General features: G+C 41.0%; 1 protein-coding gene across 1 annotated transcript in view; it reads left to right on the top strand.

Moving 5' to 3' along the window:
- The window catches only part of LOC120057728 (zinc finger protein 501-like), a 31,694-nt gene extending 16,045 nt beyond the window's left edge, over positions 1-15,649 (top strand). The window contains exon 2 of the mRNA XM_039006209.1: positions 14,399-15,649. Coding sequence (XP_038862137.1) covers positions 14,399-15,519 — 1,121 coding nt within the window. The 3' untranslated portion in view covers positions 15,520-15,649. The remainder of the gene's footprint in view (positions 1-14,398) is intronic.
- Positions 15,650-17,570: the final 1,921 nt, after the last annotated feature.

The raw sequence follows: 17,570 nt of genomic DNA, 5'->3' as shown, positions 1-17,570 counted from the left end.
AATATACGTTCATTAGAGTTAACTGCACCTCAGATTGCAGCCCAAATAAATGCTTCACAGAGTTCAAGTAACAGACACATCTCAACATCAACTGTTTAGAGACTGCGTGAATCAGGCCTTCATGGTTGAATTGCTGCATGCAAAAACACTGTTTACAAAAGCTTTGATAAAGAACAAGAAGGCCCACACACTGTTTACAAAAAAAAAATGTTTTTCTTTCAAAAACAAGGACATTTTTAAGTGACCCCAAACTTTTGAACGGTAGTATACATCTACATGATGTATTGTTACACCATGTAGGAGCAGTATAGACCTAGTCTGTTCATTATATACATCTACATGATATATTGTTACACCACGTAGGAGCAGTATAGACCTAGTCTGTTCATTATATACATCTACATGATGTATTGTTACACCATGTAGGAGCATTATAGACCTACTGCAGCTAGCTACATATTTAGATATAGTTTGACTTAAAGAAACTGCCTTAAATGTGCTGTAGTAAAAAAAAAAATCGCACTAATCAATCAACACATTCCGGTCTTTGTATGTCTCAATATAATAGTATTATTTAATTAAATCCATTTAAAAAGTCTTTGTCTGAAAATAAAATATGATCCTCAACTGCGTTTCCCACTCCAGTCAGCAGACGGCGATGTGCATATTTCAGGCGATGCTGCTAGCGTGACGTATAATCTAGTGGACGGTTCTTCAAAAACAGCCAGTCAACAACCTCGGTAGCTTGCTAGTCAACATAGCCGAAAGATTCCAGCTATTTATACGCTTTCGGTGTATATTAGCTACTGTGTTTTAGACACACTTCTGTCGTATCTACTTGTTAACCTATTTAATTTAATATTATGTTATTTTTTATTAGTCAGCTATAGTAGCTGGCTGGTTAAGTTAGCACTAGCCTAGTCGCTAATGATAGCTAGCTAGCTAACATCCCCGAACATGAGCTCCCTAAACTTCTCCCCTCCTGTTAAAGAAGAGGAGGTCTACTGGACGGAGAAAGAAGCTCTGGGGCTGAACATTGTCGTGAAAGAGGAGATGGAAGAAGAGGATGTCACAGTAAAACAAGAAGTAGACGGTGAGACTGTTACGGTGAAAGAAGAAGAGGAAGACGCCTTCAGAGTGAAAGACGCCTTCAGAGTGAAAGAGGAGGAGGAGGGTGTTACTGTGAAAGAAGAGGATGCCGTTTTTGGAGTGAAGAAGGAAGGGGCGATTACTGTCACATTGAAAGATGAAGAGGTGGAGATGGGAGATCTGATTAACAGCAGTAAGTACCGCCTTAAATTTGTTTTTAACTTTGGATATTCGGAGTTGGCTCGTCAACACCTCTTCAAAGGAGGGCCCTATGATGATGACTGGTATGTCTAGAATCAGACTACGTAGAGAGCAAGCTACCCCTTGTTTTCTCCGTTCCGTTTCCAAAAAGTGACTTAACATATATATTTGAGAAGGGTCTATCTGCTGACCGCAGACTGGGGGGCACGGCATGTAGTGGTTTTCATGTAGTGATGATTTACTACACACCGTGCTCCCCAATAGTGCCATGTGAGAGTTGGGTTGGCTACACCAAAAATGATGGATATACTGACAAGAAATCCCTCCGTCCTAAAAATGGGAGTCGTTGTCCACAAAGCTGCACTGCGGGTTGTCTCGCTCCCGCCTATCCTGTCTTTGGATTGGTGGATACATCTTATTATTGTAATCTATTTTATTTTTTATACTTAAAAAATATATATATTTTATTCATAATACAAAAATCAACTTACATTACTACATCAAACATGTCTAGCATACCAAACACAGGTATTAACAATGCTCAAACATACAACAAATATAAATAAAAATAAATCTATTATGAGAGTTGTTGACGTCAACAGCCTGTATTCAATGGAGAGAGATGCTAAGCTACTAGCATGAATATGCATAGCGATCTGGAGACAACTCCTATAGTGTTTATCAAAGTTGTCGGTATGTCACGTGTCCACATAACTTAAGCATTATGAAACTTCTGTTGGATCAAGTAAACCTCACATAGCAAATAAGCCATTAATTTTGTTGTTGACCAAATTTGACACTTTCCACATTGGGTTGATAATTGTTTCCACTTGGATACAACCTACTGTAACCTACTGGTATGACCTAGATATACAACCTACTGTAGCCTACTGGCATGACCTAGAGAGATACAACCTACTGTAACTTACTGGTATGACCTAGAGATACAACCTACTGTAACCTACTGGTATGACCTAGAGATACAACCTACTGTAGCCTACTGGCATGACCTAGAGAGATACAACCTACTGTAACCTACTGGCATGACCTAGAGATACAACCTACTGTAGCCTACTGGCATGACCTAGAGAGATACAACCTACTGTAACCTACTGGTATGACCTAGAGATACAACCTACTGTAGCCTACTGGCATGACCTAGAGAGATAAAACCACTTGGATGCAACCTACTGTAACATATTCGCATGACCTAGAGAGTTACAACCTACTTTAGCCTACTGGCTTGACCTAGAGAGCTAAAGTTGTAAAATTCCTGGATTTTAAATGAATATTTTCCAGTAATAATGATAATTTGTGTCTTCCTGTCCACATGTGGGATCCCTCTCCTTTGTCCTCCACTCTACACCAATAACAGACAACTACTGTGGGACTCCCAATCCCGGCCGGATGTGATACAGCCTGGATTCGAACCAGGGACTGTAGTGACGCCTCTTGCACTGAGATGCAGTAGCTTAGACCGCTGCATCCGTGTGGGTGTTAACTATTAGAATGCTGTACTAGAATGCTTAAAAGGCCTCTAGAATTTTCAATATCGGTTATCGGTATCGTTTTTTGGGGCAAGGAAAATATTGGATATCGGTATTGGCCAAAAATGTAATATCGGTGCATCCCTTTATTCTAAAATGTATCACAATACCCCATAATGCCAAAGCAAAAACAGGTTTAGATTTTTTGCAAATGTATTGAAACTATTCCCCAGGATTAGAGGGCGACCGATTTATGATTTTTCAACGCTAATACCGATTATTGGAGGACAAAAAAAAGCTGATACCGATTAATCGGCCGTTTAAAAAAAAATGTATTTGTAATAATGACAATTACAACAATACTGAATGAACACTTATTTTAACTTAATATAATACATCAATAAAATCAATTTAGCCTCAAATGAATAATGAAACATGTTCAATTTAGTTTAAATAATGCAAAAACAAAGTGTTGTAGAAGAAAGTAAAAGTGCAATGTGTGCCATGTAAGAAAGCTAATGTTTAAGTTCCTTGCTCAGAACATGAGAACATATGAAAGCTGGTGGTTCCTTTTAACATGAGTCTTTAATATTCCCAGGTAAGAAGTTTTAGGTTGTAGTTATTATAGGAATTATAGGACTATTTCTCTCTATACGATTTGTATTTTATATACCTTTGACTATTGGATGTTCTTATAGGCACTTTAGTATTGCCAGTGTAACAGTATAGCTTCCATCCCTCTCCAAGCCGCTACCTGGGCTCGAACCAGGAACACATCGACAACAGCAACCCTCGAAGCAGCGTTAACCATGCAGAGCAAGGTGAACAACTACTCCAAGTCTCAGCGCGAGTGACGTTTTAAATGATATTAGCGCGCACCCAGCTAACTAGCTAGCCATTTCACATCGGTTACACCAGCGGAATCTCGGGAGTTGATAGGTTTGAAGTCATAAACAGCGCAATGCTTGTCGCATTGCGAAGAGCTGCTGGCAAAACGCACGAAAGTGCTGTTTGAATGAATGCTTACGAGCCTGCTGGTGCCTACCATCGCTCAGTCTGACTGCTCTATCAAATCATAAACTTAATTATAACATAATAACACACAGAAATACGAGCCTTAGGTCATTAATATGGTCAAATCCGGAAACTATCATCTCGAAAACAAAACGTTTGTTCTTTCAGTGAAATACAGAACCCTTCCGTATTTTATCTAACGGGTGGCATCCATAAGTCTAAATATTCCTGTTACATTGCACAACCTTCAATGTTATGTCACAATTACGTAAAATTCTGGCAAATTAGTTTGCAATGAGACAGGCGGCCCAAACTGTTGCATATACCCTGACTCTGCGTGCAATGAACGCAAGAGAAGTGACACAATTTCACCTGGTTAATATTGCCTGCTAACCTGGATTTCTTTTAGCTAAATATGCAGGTTTGAAAATATATACTTCTGTGTATTGATTTTAAGAAAGGCATTGATGTTTATGGTTAGGTACACATTGGAGCAACGAGAGTCCTTTTTCGCGAATGCGTACTGCATCGATTATATGCAACGCAGGACACGCTAGGTAAACTAGTAATATCATCAACCATGTGTAGTTATAACTAGTGATTATGATTGATTGTTTTTTATAAGATAAGTTTAATGCTAGCTAGCAACTTACCTTGGCTTCTTACTGCATTCGTGTAACAGGCAGGCTCCTCGTGAGGCAGGTGGTTAGAGCGTTGGACTAGTTAACCGTAAGGTTGCAAGATTGAATCCCTGAGCTGACAAGGTAAAAATCTGTCGTTCTGCCCCTGAACGAGGCAGTTAACCCACCGTTCCTAGGCAGTCATTGAAAATAAGAATGTGTTCTTAACTGACTTGCCTAGTTAAAGGTGGACATTTTTTTTAAACGATTTCCGATTGTTATGAAAACTTGAAATCGGCCCTAATTAATCGGCAATTCCGATTCATCGGTCGACCTCTACCCAGGATAACTAGTCTCAGAGTAATGTAAGATCCCAGGATAACTAGGCTCAGAGTAATGTAAGATGTTTGGAAAAAGAAGCTGAGAAGAATAACAGAACGGCACCATTAGAACTAAAATGTGTCGCCTGAATGTCAGACCCCCAACCCTCCAAACTGTAAATAAATAATAAAATGTGTCGCCTGGATGTCAGACCCCCAACCCTCCAAAAGGTAAATAAATACTAAAATGTGTCACCTGGATGTCAGACCCCCAACCCTCCAAACTGTAAATAAATAATAAAATGTGTAGCCTCGGTACGCTTACTGTGTACTGGGTCGAGACAAAGGAATGCTGTAAACAAATAATCAATAATATTTTTGTCAATGAGACCGTATATAAACAAAGGAATTACGTAACCCCCTTTGGTGACTGAATGCTTGTAAGGCAAGCAAACTAGACGATCAAAACATTAGATCACATCAAATAAGCCTGAGTGGTTTTGCCTACTCCCAAACTATACAGGATACTACAGTTATAACTTAACATAGTTATTCCAAAGGTGGGCTACTTACTATCCACTGTTTGCAAGCCACCGTTGCTGATCTATGAGCAAGTTGAAGACTTGTTGATGTGGTGTTAAATGTGAGCCATAGCCGCCTCCGGAGAGTCAAAGGTGTCGTCTTTACCATAATGAGAAAGCTACAGGCGGGCCGGGAATCACAGTCCGTACTTCACACCTTGATGGTCCCGTAGCAGTCGTTTTGCCTGCCCGAAAGCTGCTCGCTGCTTGGAGACAGTGGGGGAATAGTCCTGGTAGATAGAGAAGCTCTGTCCCTGAAAGCTCAGAGTGGTATTGAGGGCTCAGAGAATCTCCATCTTCTCATGGAAAAAGTGCACTGGAAGAATGATGTCATGGGGCCTCTCTCACCGATGCCACAATCAATCTGGGGCTTCTCATCCATGGCGAGAAAATCCTTAAACACGGGCACCCTCATAGATATCATCCTGACCAACTTGCCCTCCAAATACACCTCTGCTGTCTTCAACCAGGATCTCAGCGATCAATGCCTCATTGCCTGCATCCGTAATGGGTCTGCGGTCAAACAACCACCCCTCATCACTGTCAAACACTCCCTAAAACACTTCAGCAAACAGGCCTTTCTAATCGACCTGGCCCGGGTATCCTGGAAGGATATTGACCTCATCCCGTCAGTAGAGGATGCCTGGTTGTTCTTTAAAAGTGCTTTCCTCACCATCTTAAATAAGCATGCCCCGTTCAAAAAAAAATTGAACTAAGAAAAGATATAGCCCCTGGTTCACTCCTGACTTGATTTCCCTTGACCAGCACAAAAACATACTGTGGCGTACTGCATTAGCATCGAATAGTCCCTGCGATATGCAGCTATTCAGGGAAGTCAGGAACCAATATAGAGTCAGTTTGAAAAACCTAGACTTTGCTTTCCTAACAGAAATTTGCATCCTGTAGCACTAATTCCAAAAGTTTTGGGACACTGAAGTCCATGGAGAATAAGAGCACCTCCTCCCAGCTGCCCACTGCACTGAGGCTAGGAAACACTGTCACCACCGATAAATCTATGATAATCGAGAATTTCAATAAGCATTTTTCTACGGCCGGACATGCTTTCCACCTGGCTACCCCTAACCCAGCCAACAGCTCTGCACCCCCCGCAGCAACTTGCCCAAGCCCCCCCCCCCCCCCCCCCCGCCTCTTCCTCACTCAATTCCAGATAGCTGATATTCTGAAAGAGCTGCAAAATCTGGACCCCTACAAATCAGCTGGGCTAGACAATCAGGACCCTCTCTTTCTAAAATGATCCGCCGCAATTGTTGCAACCCCTATTACTAGCCTGTTCAACCTCTCTTTCGTATCGTCTGAGATCCAAAGATTGGAAAGCTGTGACGGTCATCCCCCTCTTCAAAGGGGGAGAAACTCTAGACCCAAACTGTTACAGACCTATATCCATCCTGCCCTGCCTTTCTAAAGTCTTCGTAAGCCAAGTGAACAAACCGATCACTGACCATTTCGAATCCCACCGTACCTTCTCTGCTATGCAATCCGGTTTCCGAGCTGGTCATGGGTGCACCTCAGCCACGCTCAAGGTCCTAAAAGATATCATAACCGTCTTCGATAAAAGATAGTACTGTTCAGCCGTCTTCATCGACCTGGCCAAGGTTTTCGACTCCGTCAATCACTGCATTCTTATCGGCAGACTCAACAGCCTTGGTTTCTCTAATGACTGCCTCGCCTGGTTCACCAACTACTTCTCAGATAGAGTTCAGTGTGTCAAATCGGAGGGCCTGTTATCCGGATCTCTGGCAGTCTCTATGGGGGTGCCACAGGGTTCAATTCTCGGGCCAACTCTTTTCTCTGTACATCAATCTCTGTACATCAATGATGTCGCTCTTGCTGCTGGTGATTCTCTGATCCACCTCTATGCAGACGACACCATTCTGTATACATCTGGCCCTTCTTTGGACACTGTTAACAAACCTCCAAAAGAGCTTCAATGCCATACAACACTCCTTCGGTGGCCTCCAACTGCTCTTAAACGCTAGTAAAACAAAATGTATGCTCTTCAACCTGTCGCTGCCCGTACCCTTCCGCCCGACTAGCATCAGTACTCTGGACGGTTCTTTCTTAGAATATGTGGACAACTACAAATACCCAGGTGTCTGGTTAGACTGTAAACTCTCCTTCCAGACTCACATTGAGCATCTCCAATCCAAAAATGTATCTGGAATCGGCTTCCTTTTTCGCAACAAAGCATCCTTCACTCATGCTGCCAAACATACCCTTGTAAAACTGACTATCCTACCGATCCTTGACTTCGGCGATGTCTTTTACAAAATAGCCTCCAACACTCTACTCAGAAAATTGGATGTAGTCTATCACAATGCCATCTGTTTTTGTCATAAAGCCCCATATACTACCCACCACTGTGACCTGTATGCTCTCGTTGGCTGGCCCTCGCTACATATCTGTCGCCAAACCCACTGGCTCCAGGTCATCTATAAGTCTTTGCTAGGTAAAGCCCAGCCTTATCTCAGCTCATTGGTCACTATAGCAACACCCATCCGTAGCACGCGCTCCAGCAGGTATATTTCTCTGGTCATCCCCAAAGCCAACACCTGCATTGGCCACCTTTCCTTCCAGTTCTCTGCTGCCAATGACTGGAACGAATTGCAAAAATCGCTGAAGCAGGAGACTTATCTCTCCCTCACTAACTATAAGCATCAGCTGTCAGACAAGCTTACCGAGCTCTGCACCTGTACACAGCCCATCTGTAAATAGCCCACTCAACTACCTCATCCCCATTATTATTTTTTGCCCTTTTGCACCCCAGTATCTCTACTTGCACATCATCATCTGCACATCTGCTAAATTGTAATTATTTCACCACTATGGCCTATTTATTGCCTTTCTACATTTGCACACACTGTATATAGATCTTTCTATTGTGTTATTGACTGTACGTTTGTTTATCCCATGTGTAACTCTGTGTTGTTTTTGTCGCAATGCTTTGCACAAGAAAATGTTCCACTGCTCCCTGTGTGGAAAGAGTATTACCAAGTTAGGGTGCTCTTTATTTGTGTACTTTTATTTCTTATTTGTATTTTAAGTTATTTTTTTATTTAAAAAATTAAACTGCATTGTTGGTTAGGGCTTGTAAGTAAGCATTTCACTGTAAGGTCTACACCTGTTGTATTCAGCACAAGTGACAAATAAGATTTGATTTGATAGTCTATTAAGTTGTTATATAGATGAATGGAATTTTGCATTTCTTGATTCCAGCCTTGACACCTCTTGAATTGGATTTGATATATGATTTGGATATTGCTAAATTAATTTGATTGGATACAGTTGCAGATAAACATATTGGCACCCTTGCACTTTTCTTAAATAATGACCTATTTCTTCTAAAATAAGTTGAAATTGATGGTCTCCACACCTTATATGATTTTCAACATTGCAGAACCAATACATTTTTTGTTAACTTAAGTTTGCATTCAGCTAATTCAACCACACCCATTGCTGACAGGTGTATAAAATCGAGCACACAGCCATGCAATCTCCACAGACAAACATTGGCAGTAGAATGGTCTTACTGAAGAGCTCAGTTAATTTCAACGTGGCACCGTCATAGGATGCCACCTTTCCAACAAGTCAGTTTGTCTAGTTTCTGCCCTGCTTGAGCTGCCCTGGTCATCTGTAAGTGCTGTTATTGTGAAGTGGAAACGTCTAGGAGCAACAATGGCTCAGCCGCGAAGTGGTAGGCCACACAAGCTTACAGAACGGGACCGTGTAGCACGTAAAAATCGTCTGTCCTCAGTTACAACACTCACTACCGAGTTCCAAACTGCCTCTGGAAGCAACGTCAGCACAATAACTGTTCGTCGGGAGCTTCTTGACTATCTTCACATTACGCGCGCACACACAGACACACAGACACAGAGCAGCCTAGCCTAGCCTGAAAATATTTTTGATATCTCAGATTGTTCTGACAAATATTTCCAGGCTCCGCTGGCATGGAATCTCCCAGGATAAACATCCATGCTCTCCTCCCAGAGGTTATGACAACTCTACATCAAACACTGTAAATACACAACTTGATGCAACCACATGAAAAGTTTGGGAACGTGTTTTCATTGGCCAGTGAGTGGTCAAGCCCTCGTCACAGCTACAACTTATTTATCAGAATTCCTGCTGTAAAAATAGCTACATTATTTCTGACACCCACAACTCAACTGCACCATGTGAGTTTGATAAGATTTATGTTTGGTTTGTTAAAATATAATCTTTTGTCTTGGGTCCCTGCATTTTTAAAACATTTCTTTACTCTTGATATTGAATACTGCATTGTTGTTGAGGAAGAGCTTGCAGGTAACGTGGCGTTTATACTATTGGTAAAACATGTGGATAACCACGCTAGCTTGGCTCTCGTGTGGTGCTAGCAAGCATAATAGGTAGCCTCCCGAGTGTCGCAGCACTGCATCGCACTACAGATCCGTGTTCGACCCCGGGCCACAACCCGGGAGAACCAGGAGGCGGCACACAATTGGCCCAGCGTCGTCCGGGATAGGGGAGGGTTTGGCCGGCTTGGATGTCCTTGTCCCACCGATCATAAGATCAAAATGATAGTTTTACAGTCTAAGCCCTGTCTGAGGATGTCCTTGTCACACCAATCATCAGATCTAAATGATAGTTTTACAGTCTAAGCCCTCTCTGAGGATGTCCTTGTCACACCAATCATCAGATCTAAATGATAGTTTTACAGTCTAAGCCCTGTCTGAGGATGTCCTTGTCACACCAATCATCAGATCTAAATGATAGTTTTACAGTCTAAGCCCTGTCTGAGGGGGGAGGTTCTTCTAAGCTATATGGAACTGTTTTAAGAAGGTTTAACCTTTCTAGCGCAGGCTTTCCGCTAGCGGAACCCCTCGACAACATTCCGCTGAAAAGGCAGCGCGGGAAATTCAAAATATTTTTTTGAAATATGTAACTTAAGTCCAATACAGCAAATGAAAGATAAACATCTTGTTAATCTACCCATCGTGTCCAATTTCAAAAAGGCTTTACAGCGAAAGCACAACATATGATTATGTTAGTTCAGAGCCAAGTCAAAAAAACACACAGCCATTTTCCAGCCAAAGATAGGAGTCACAAAAAGCAGAAATAGAGATAAAATGAATCACTAACCTTTGATGATCTTCATCAGATGACACTCATAGGACATCATGTTACACAATACATGTATGTTTTGTTCGATAATGTGCATATTTATATCCAAAAATCTCAGTTTACATTGGCGCGTTACATGCAGTAATGTTTTGATTCCAAAACATCCGGTGATCTTGCAGATAGCCACAGCAATCCCAGAAATACTCATAATAAACATCGATAAAAGATACAAGTGTTATTCACAGAATTAAAGATAGACTTCTCCTTAATGCAACCGCTGTGTCAGATTTCAAAAAAACTTTACGGAAGAAGCATAATCTGAGTACGGCGCTCAGAGCCCAATCCAGCCAAATCCAGCCAATGAAATTTCCGCCATGTTGGAGTCAACAGAAGTTAGAAATAACATGATAAATATTCACTTACCTTTGATGATCTTCATCAGAATGCACTCTGAGGAATCCCAGTTCGACAATAAATGACTGATTTGTTCCATAAAGTCCATCATTTATGTCCAAATAGCCACTAGTTGTTAGTGTGTTCAGCCCAGTAATCCATCTTTATGAGCACTAGGTCCAGACAAAAACTCAAAGTTCCGTTACAGAAACATGTCAAACGATGTATTGAATCAATCTTTAGGATGTTTTTAACATAAATCATCAATAATGTTCCAACCGGAGAATTCCATTGTCTTTAGAAAAGCACTGGAACGAGAGCGAACTCTGTCGGGAGTGCGCGTCACGAGCCTGAGACACTCTGCCAGACCACTGACTCAAACAGGTCTCATGAGCCCCTCCTTTATAGCAGAAGCCTGAAACAAGTTTCTAAAGACGGTTGACATCTAGTGGAAGCCTTAGGAAGTGCAATTTAACCCCTTAGACAATGTATTCGGTAAGCCAAGCTTTGAAAAACTACAAACCTCAGATTTCCCACTTCCTGGTTGGATTTTTTCTCAGTTTTTTGCCTGCCATATGAGTTCTGTTATACTCACAGACATAATTCAAACAGTTTTAGAAACTTCAGAGTTTTTTTATTATCCAATGCTAATATATGCATATTATTATTAGTATCTGGGACAGAGTAGCAGGCAGTTTACTCTGGGCATGCATTTCATGCAAAAGTGAAAATGCTGCCCCCTATCCCAAACAGGTTAAACAACATGAAGGGCTTCCCCAGTACAGTACTGTTTTAACTTCTTATGGCTGCAGGGGCAGTATTGAGTAGCTTGGATGAAAAGGTGCCCAGAGTAAACTGCCTGCACCTCAGTCCCAGTTGCTAATATATGCATATTATTATTAATGTAATGATGTCTGTGAGTATAACAGAACTCATATGGCAGGCAAAAACCTGAGAAAAAAATCCAACCAGGAAGTGGGAAATCTGAGGTTTGTAGGTTTTCAACTCATCGCCTATCAAATACACAGTGGGATATGGGTCAGTTTGCACTTCCTACTGCTTCCACTAGATGTCAACAGTCTTTAGAACCTTGTCTGATGCTTCTACTGTGAAGTGGGGCCAAAGGAGACGGGAATGAGTAAGGTCTGCCATGAGCTGACCATGCGTGTTCACATGAGAGGGAGCTCTGTTCCATCGCACTTCTGAAGACAATGGAATTCTCCGGTTGGAACATTATTGAAGATTTATGTTAAAAACATCCTAAAGATTGATTCAACACATCGTGTGACATGTTTCTACTGACTGTTACTGAACTTTTTGACATTTCGTCTGCTTTTAGTGAACGCACTTCCTGACTTTGGATTTGTTTACCAAACACGCTAACAAAAGTAGCTAATTGGACATAAATGATGGACATTACCGAACAAAACAAACATTTCTTGTGGGAGTCCTGGGAGTGCATTCCGACAAAGATCAGCAAAGGTAAGTGAAGATTTATAATGCTATTTATGACTTTTGTTGACTCCACAATTTGGCGGGTAACTGTATGGCTTCCTTTTGTGGCTGAACGCTGTTCTCAGATTATTGAATATTGTGCTTTTGTCGTAAAGCTTTTTAAAAATCTGACACAGCGGTTGCATTAAGAACAAGTGTATCTTTAATTCTATGTTAAACATGTATCTTTCATCAAAGTTTATGATGAGTATTTGTTATTTGATGTGGCTCTCTGCAATTTCTCCGGATATTTTGGAGACATTTCTGAACATGGCGCCAATGTAAACTGAGGTTTTTGGATATAAATATTAACTTTATCGAACAAAACATATATGTATTGTGTAACATCAAGTCCTATGAGTGTCATCTGATGAAGATCATCAAAGGTTAGTGATTCATTTTATCTATTTCTGCTTTTTGTGACTCCTGTCTTTGGCTGGAAAAAATGGCTGTGTTTTTCTGTGATTTTGCGGTGACCTAACATAATCGTTTGTGGTGCTTTCGCTGAAAAGCCTATTTGAAATCGGACACTGTGGTGGGATTAACAAGAAGTGTATCTTTAAAATGGTGTTAAATACTTTTTATTTTTATTATGAGATTTCTGTTTGAATTTGGCACCCTGCACTTTCACTGGCTGTTGTCATATCGATCCCGTCAACAGGATTGCAGCCCTATTAAGAAGGTTATACCAAGGATCATTTTGCTATTTGATTTTGAACTGTAAGACCCATGGAAGTATCAATAAAAAAATATTCAAAAGTTATTTTATGTAAAACATTATTTGGCCATACTGCTATAACTCATACTAACGCATTGCATAACATTCACAACATGGAACAACAGTCCCCCAAAACATCTAAAGGAAGTTTGTTCTGAAGTCTGTCCTATATCTGAGAGATACAAAAAATATATTTTTTACATGTCTTTAACCCCCTTTTTTGCCACTAAAGTCTTTCCACATTTTGTTACGTTACAGCCTTATTGTACAATGGATTAAATAAATAAAAATCCTCATCAGTCTACACACAATACCCCATAATGACAAAGAGAAAATAGGTTTGGAGAAAAAATGTCACATTTATTAAAAATAAAAAACAGAAATACCATATTTACATAAGTATTCAGACCCTTTGCTATGAGACTCGAAATTGAGCTCAGGTGTGCATACTGTTTCCATTGATCATCAATGAGATGTTTCTACAGCTTGATTGGACATGATTTGGAAAGGCACACACCTGTCTAACTACCACAGCATTCTGAAGCGATACGCCATCCCCTCTGGTTTGCGCTTAGTGGGACTATCATTTGTTTTTCAACAGGTCAATGACCCAACACACCTCCAGGCTGTGTAAAGGCTATTTGACCAAGAAAGAGAGTGATGGAGTGCTGCATCAGATAACCTGAGCTCCACAATCACCCGACCTCAACCCAATTGAGATGGTTTGAGATGAGTTGGACTGCTAAGTGAAGGAATAGCAGCCAACAAGTGCTCAGCATTTGTGGGAACTCCTTCAAGACTGTTGGAAAAGCATTCCAGGTGAAGCTGGTTGAGAGAATGCCAAGAGTGTGCAAAGCTGTCATCAAGGCAAAGGGTGGCTACTTTGAAAAATCTAAAATATATTTTTAATTGTTTACCACTTTTTTGGTTACTACATGATTCTATATGTGTTATTTCATAGTTTTGATGTCTTCACTATTATTCTACAATGTAGAAAATGGTCAAACAAATAATTATAACCCTTGAATGAGTAGGTGTGTCCAAACATTTGACTGGTACTGTATATCTCATGAATGTTTTTTTTCATTCAGTTACATGAAGTCACTTTCTTACCACTTCTTCCATAGGCAAACATGTAGGGAAAGCTTTTTTTAAATCAAAAAAATGTATTGAATTCAAATGGATTTACCCAGCCTACAAAGCACTACAGCCACTCTGTGATGACCAGTTCTGCTCTTTTATTGGGGGATCTAGTCTAGATTAAACCTCATAGGAAGACAGTTTTATCATGTGGAGGTTTCATTCAGGTCTCTGTTTAACGAGATACTCTGTTTGTCTTTGGCAGGAGAGAAAACAGACTCTGACAGCGGGAAGAGTCCTTCAGGGGAACCAGACCCAGAGACATCCAAACCAGCAAGACAACACCACTGCTCCCACTGTGAAAAGAGCTTTTGCTGGTCAGGGAACCTAAAACTGCATGAGAGGACACACACAGGAGAAAAGCCTTTCCAATGTTCCCAGTGTGGAAAGAGTTTTACCATGTTAGCTAACCTGAAAAGGCATGAGAGAATACACACAGGAGAAAAGCCTTATCACTGTTCCCACTGTGGAATGAGTTTTACGCAGACAGGGCACCTAAAAGCTCATGAGAGAATACACACAGGAGAAAAGCCTTTCCAATGTTCCCAGTGTGGAAAAAGTTTTACTAAGAAAGGGCAATTAAAAGAGCATGAGAGAATACACAAAGGAGAAAAGCCTTACCAATGTTCCCATTGTGGAAAGAGTTTTACTCTTATAGGAAACCTAAAAAAGCATGCGAGACTACACACCGGAGAAATGCCTTTCCAATGTTCCCAGTGTGAAAAGAGTTTTGCCGTGTTAGCTAACCTGAAAAGGCATGAGAGAATACACACAGGAGAAAAACCTTACCACTGTCCCCACTGTGAAAAGAGGTTTATTCAGTTCGGGGACCTAAAAGCTCATGAGAGAATACACACAGGAGAAAAGCCTTATCACTGTTCCCACTGTGAAAAGAGTTTTATTCATTTAGGGTACCTAAAAGCTCATGAGAGGACACACACAGGAGAAAAGCCTTTCCAATGTTCCCAGTGTGGAAAGAGTTTTACCATTTTAGCTAACCTGAAAAGGCATGAGAGAATACACACTGGAGAAAAGCCTTATCACTGTTCCCACTGTGGAATGAGTTTTACGCAGACAGGGCACCTAAAAGCTCATGAGAGAATACACACAGGAGAAAAGCCTTTCCAATGTTCCCAGTGTGGAAAGAGGTTTACTAAGAAAGGGCCGTTAAAAGAGCATGAGAGGATACACACAGGAGAAAAGCCTTTCCAATGCTCCCAGTGTGGAAAGAGTTTTACCTGGTTAAGGAGCCTGAAGGAGCATAAAAAGACACACACCAAAAACACCCTACCACTGCTCTCCCTCTGTGTGGAAGGACATTTTCCCAGTCACAGAACCTGAAATCGCATAAGACAATAAAGGTGCTGTGTTCTGACTTATTATTTTGACTGAGAATTTGTGTTTTTGTTTATGCCACATGAAATCATATTGTTTATGATTATACCTGTCTATATAAGGTCCCACAGTTGACAATGCACGTCAGAGCAAACACCAAGCAATGAGGTCAAAGAAATTGTCCATAGAGCTCCGAGACAGGATTGTGTCAAGGCACAGATCTGGGGAAGGGTACCAAAGAATGTCTGTAGCATTGGAGGTCCCCAAGAACACAGTGGTCACCATCATTCTTTGATTGAAGAAGTTTGGAACTACCAAGACTCTTCCAAGAGCTGGCCACCCGGCCCAACTGAGCAATTGGTGGAGAAGGGCCTTGGTCAGGGAGGTGACCAAGAACCCGATGGTCACTCTGATAGAGCTACAGAGTTCCTCTGTGGGGATGGGAGAACCTTCCAGAAGGACAACCATCTCTGTAGCACTCCACCAATCAGGCCTTTGTGGTAGGGTGGCCAGACGGAAGCCACTCCTCAGTAAAAGGCACATTACAGCCCGCCGGTAGTTTGACAAAAAGACACCTAAAGACTCTCAGACCATGAGAAACAAGATTCCCTGGTCTGATGAAACCAATATGGAACTCTTTGGCCTGAATGCCAAGCGTCACATCTGGCGTAAACCTGGCACAGCATCAGGCTGTGACGATGTTTTTCAGCGGCAGGAACTGGGATACTAGTCAGGATCGAGGGAAAGATGTACGGAGCAAAGTGCAGAGAGCTCTTTGATGAAAACCTGCTCCAGAGCCCTCAGGACCTCAGACTGGGGCGAAGGTTCACCTTCCAACAGGACAACGACCCTAAGCACACATCCAAGACAGCGTAGGAGTGGCTTTGGGACAAGTCTCTGAATAACCTTGAGTAACCAGAGTTTGAGAGGAAAATGGTAGAAACTCCCCAAATACAGGTGTGCCAAGTTTGTAGTGTCATACCCATGAAGACTGGAGGCTGTAATCGCTGCCAAACGTGTTTCAACAAAGTACGTAGTAAACGGTCTGAATACTTATGTAGATTTTTCAGTTTATTATTTCAATAAATTAGCAAATAAATATATATAATGTTTTTAGGAGGAGTATAGACCTAGTCTGTTCATTAAATACACCTACATGATGTATTGTTACACCATGTAGGAGCAGTATAGACCTAGTCTGTTCATTATATACATCTACATGATGTATTGGTACACCATGTAGGAGCAGTATAGACCTAGTCTGTTCATTATATACATCTACATGATGTATTGTTACACCAACAAAATAAAGGGAAGTTTTATTATTTTATAGTAATACAAAACTTAGAGAAAGAGATTTAGTTTAACACGTAATTCTCAAAAGGTAAGGGTCTGAATTATTGCCACCCATGTTGATTTTGTTCCCAATTTACAATTTCTTTGTTGGTGTGTCTTGCTGGAAGATCCACTTATGGCCAAGTTTCAGCCTCCTAGCAGAGGTAACCAGGTTTTGGGCTAAAATATCCTGGTAGTGGGTAAAGTTTATTTATTTTATACAGTCAATTTTGCTAATCTTTATCAAGGGTATCAATAACTAGGTGCTTATTTTGATATCTAGTTATTTGACTGAATCAGAAAAACAGATGTGGAGTAGATGTAGAGTTTGTTATAAATTCTCATAAAAAATCTGAACTAATCAAACAACACTTGTTGCTCTTTGTACGTGTTGATATAATATTCTTATTTAATGCAGAGGAAAAAAACGTTCCCTAAACTGCTTTATAATATTATAATTCAATGATGGAAAATAAAAGTTTTCCCTCAACTGCGTTTACTCACTCCAGGCAGCACATGGCGATATGTGTCTTTCAGGCGATGTTTCTAGTGTGACGTATAATCTAGTGGACGGAACGCTTCTTCAACACCTGCAGCCACCTCGGTAGCTCGCTAGCCAACAGTCGGAACATTCAAGTTCTTTAGACAATTTCGTGGTTCATTTTCCACTATGATTTAAACATACTTATGTGGAAACAACAAGCTACCCCATTTAATTTAAT

Source organism: Salvelinus namaycush, chromosome 13, assembly GCF_016432855.1.
Source record: "Salvelinus namaycush isolate Seneca chromosome 13, SaNama_1.0, whole genome shotgun sequence".
Classification (NCBI taxonomy): domain Eukaryota; kingdom Metazoa; phylum Chordata; class Actinopteri; order Salmoniformes; family Salmonidae; genus Salvelinus; species Salvelinus namaycush.
The sequence above is the reverse complement of the archived record's forward strand: the minus strand, read 5'-3'. Positions and strand labels throughout refer to the sequence as shown.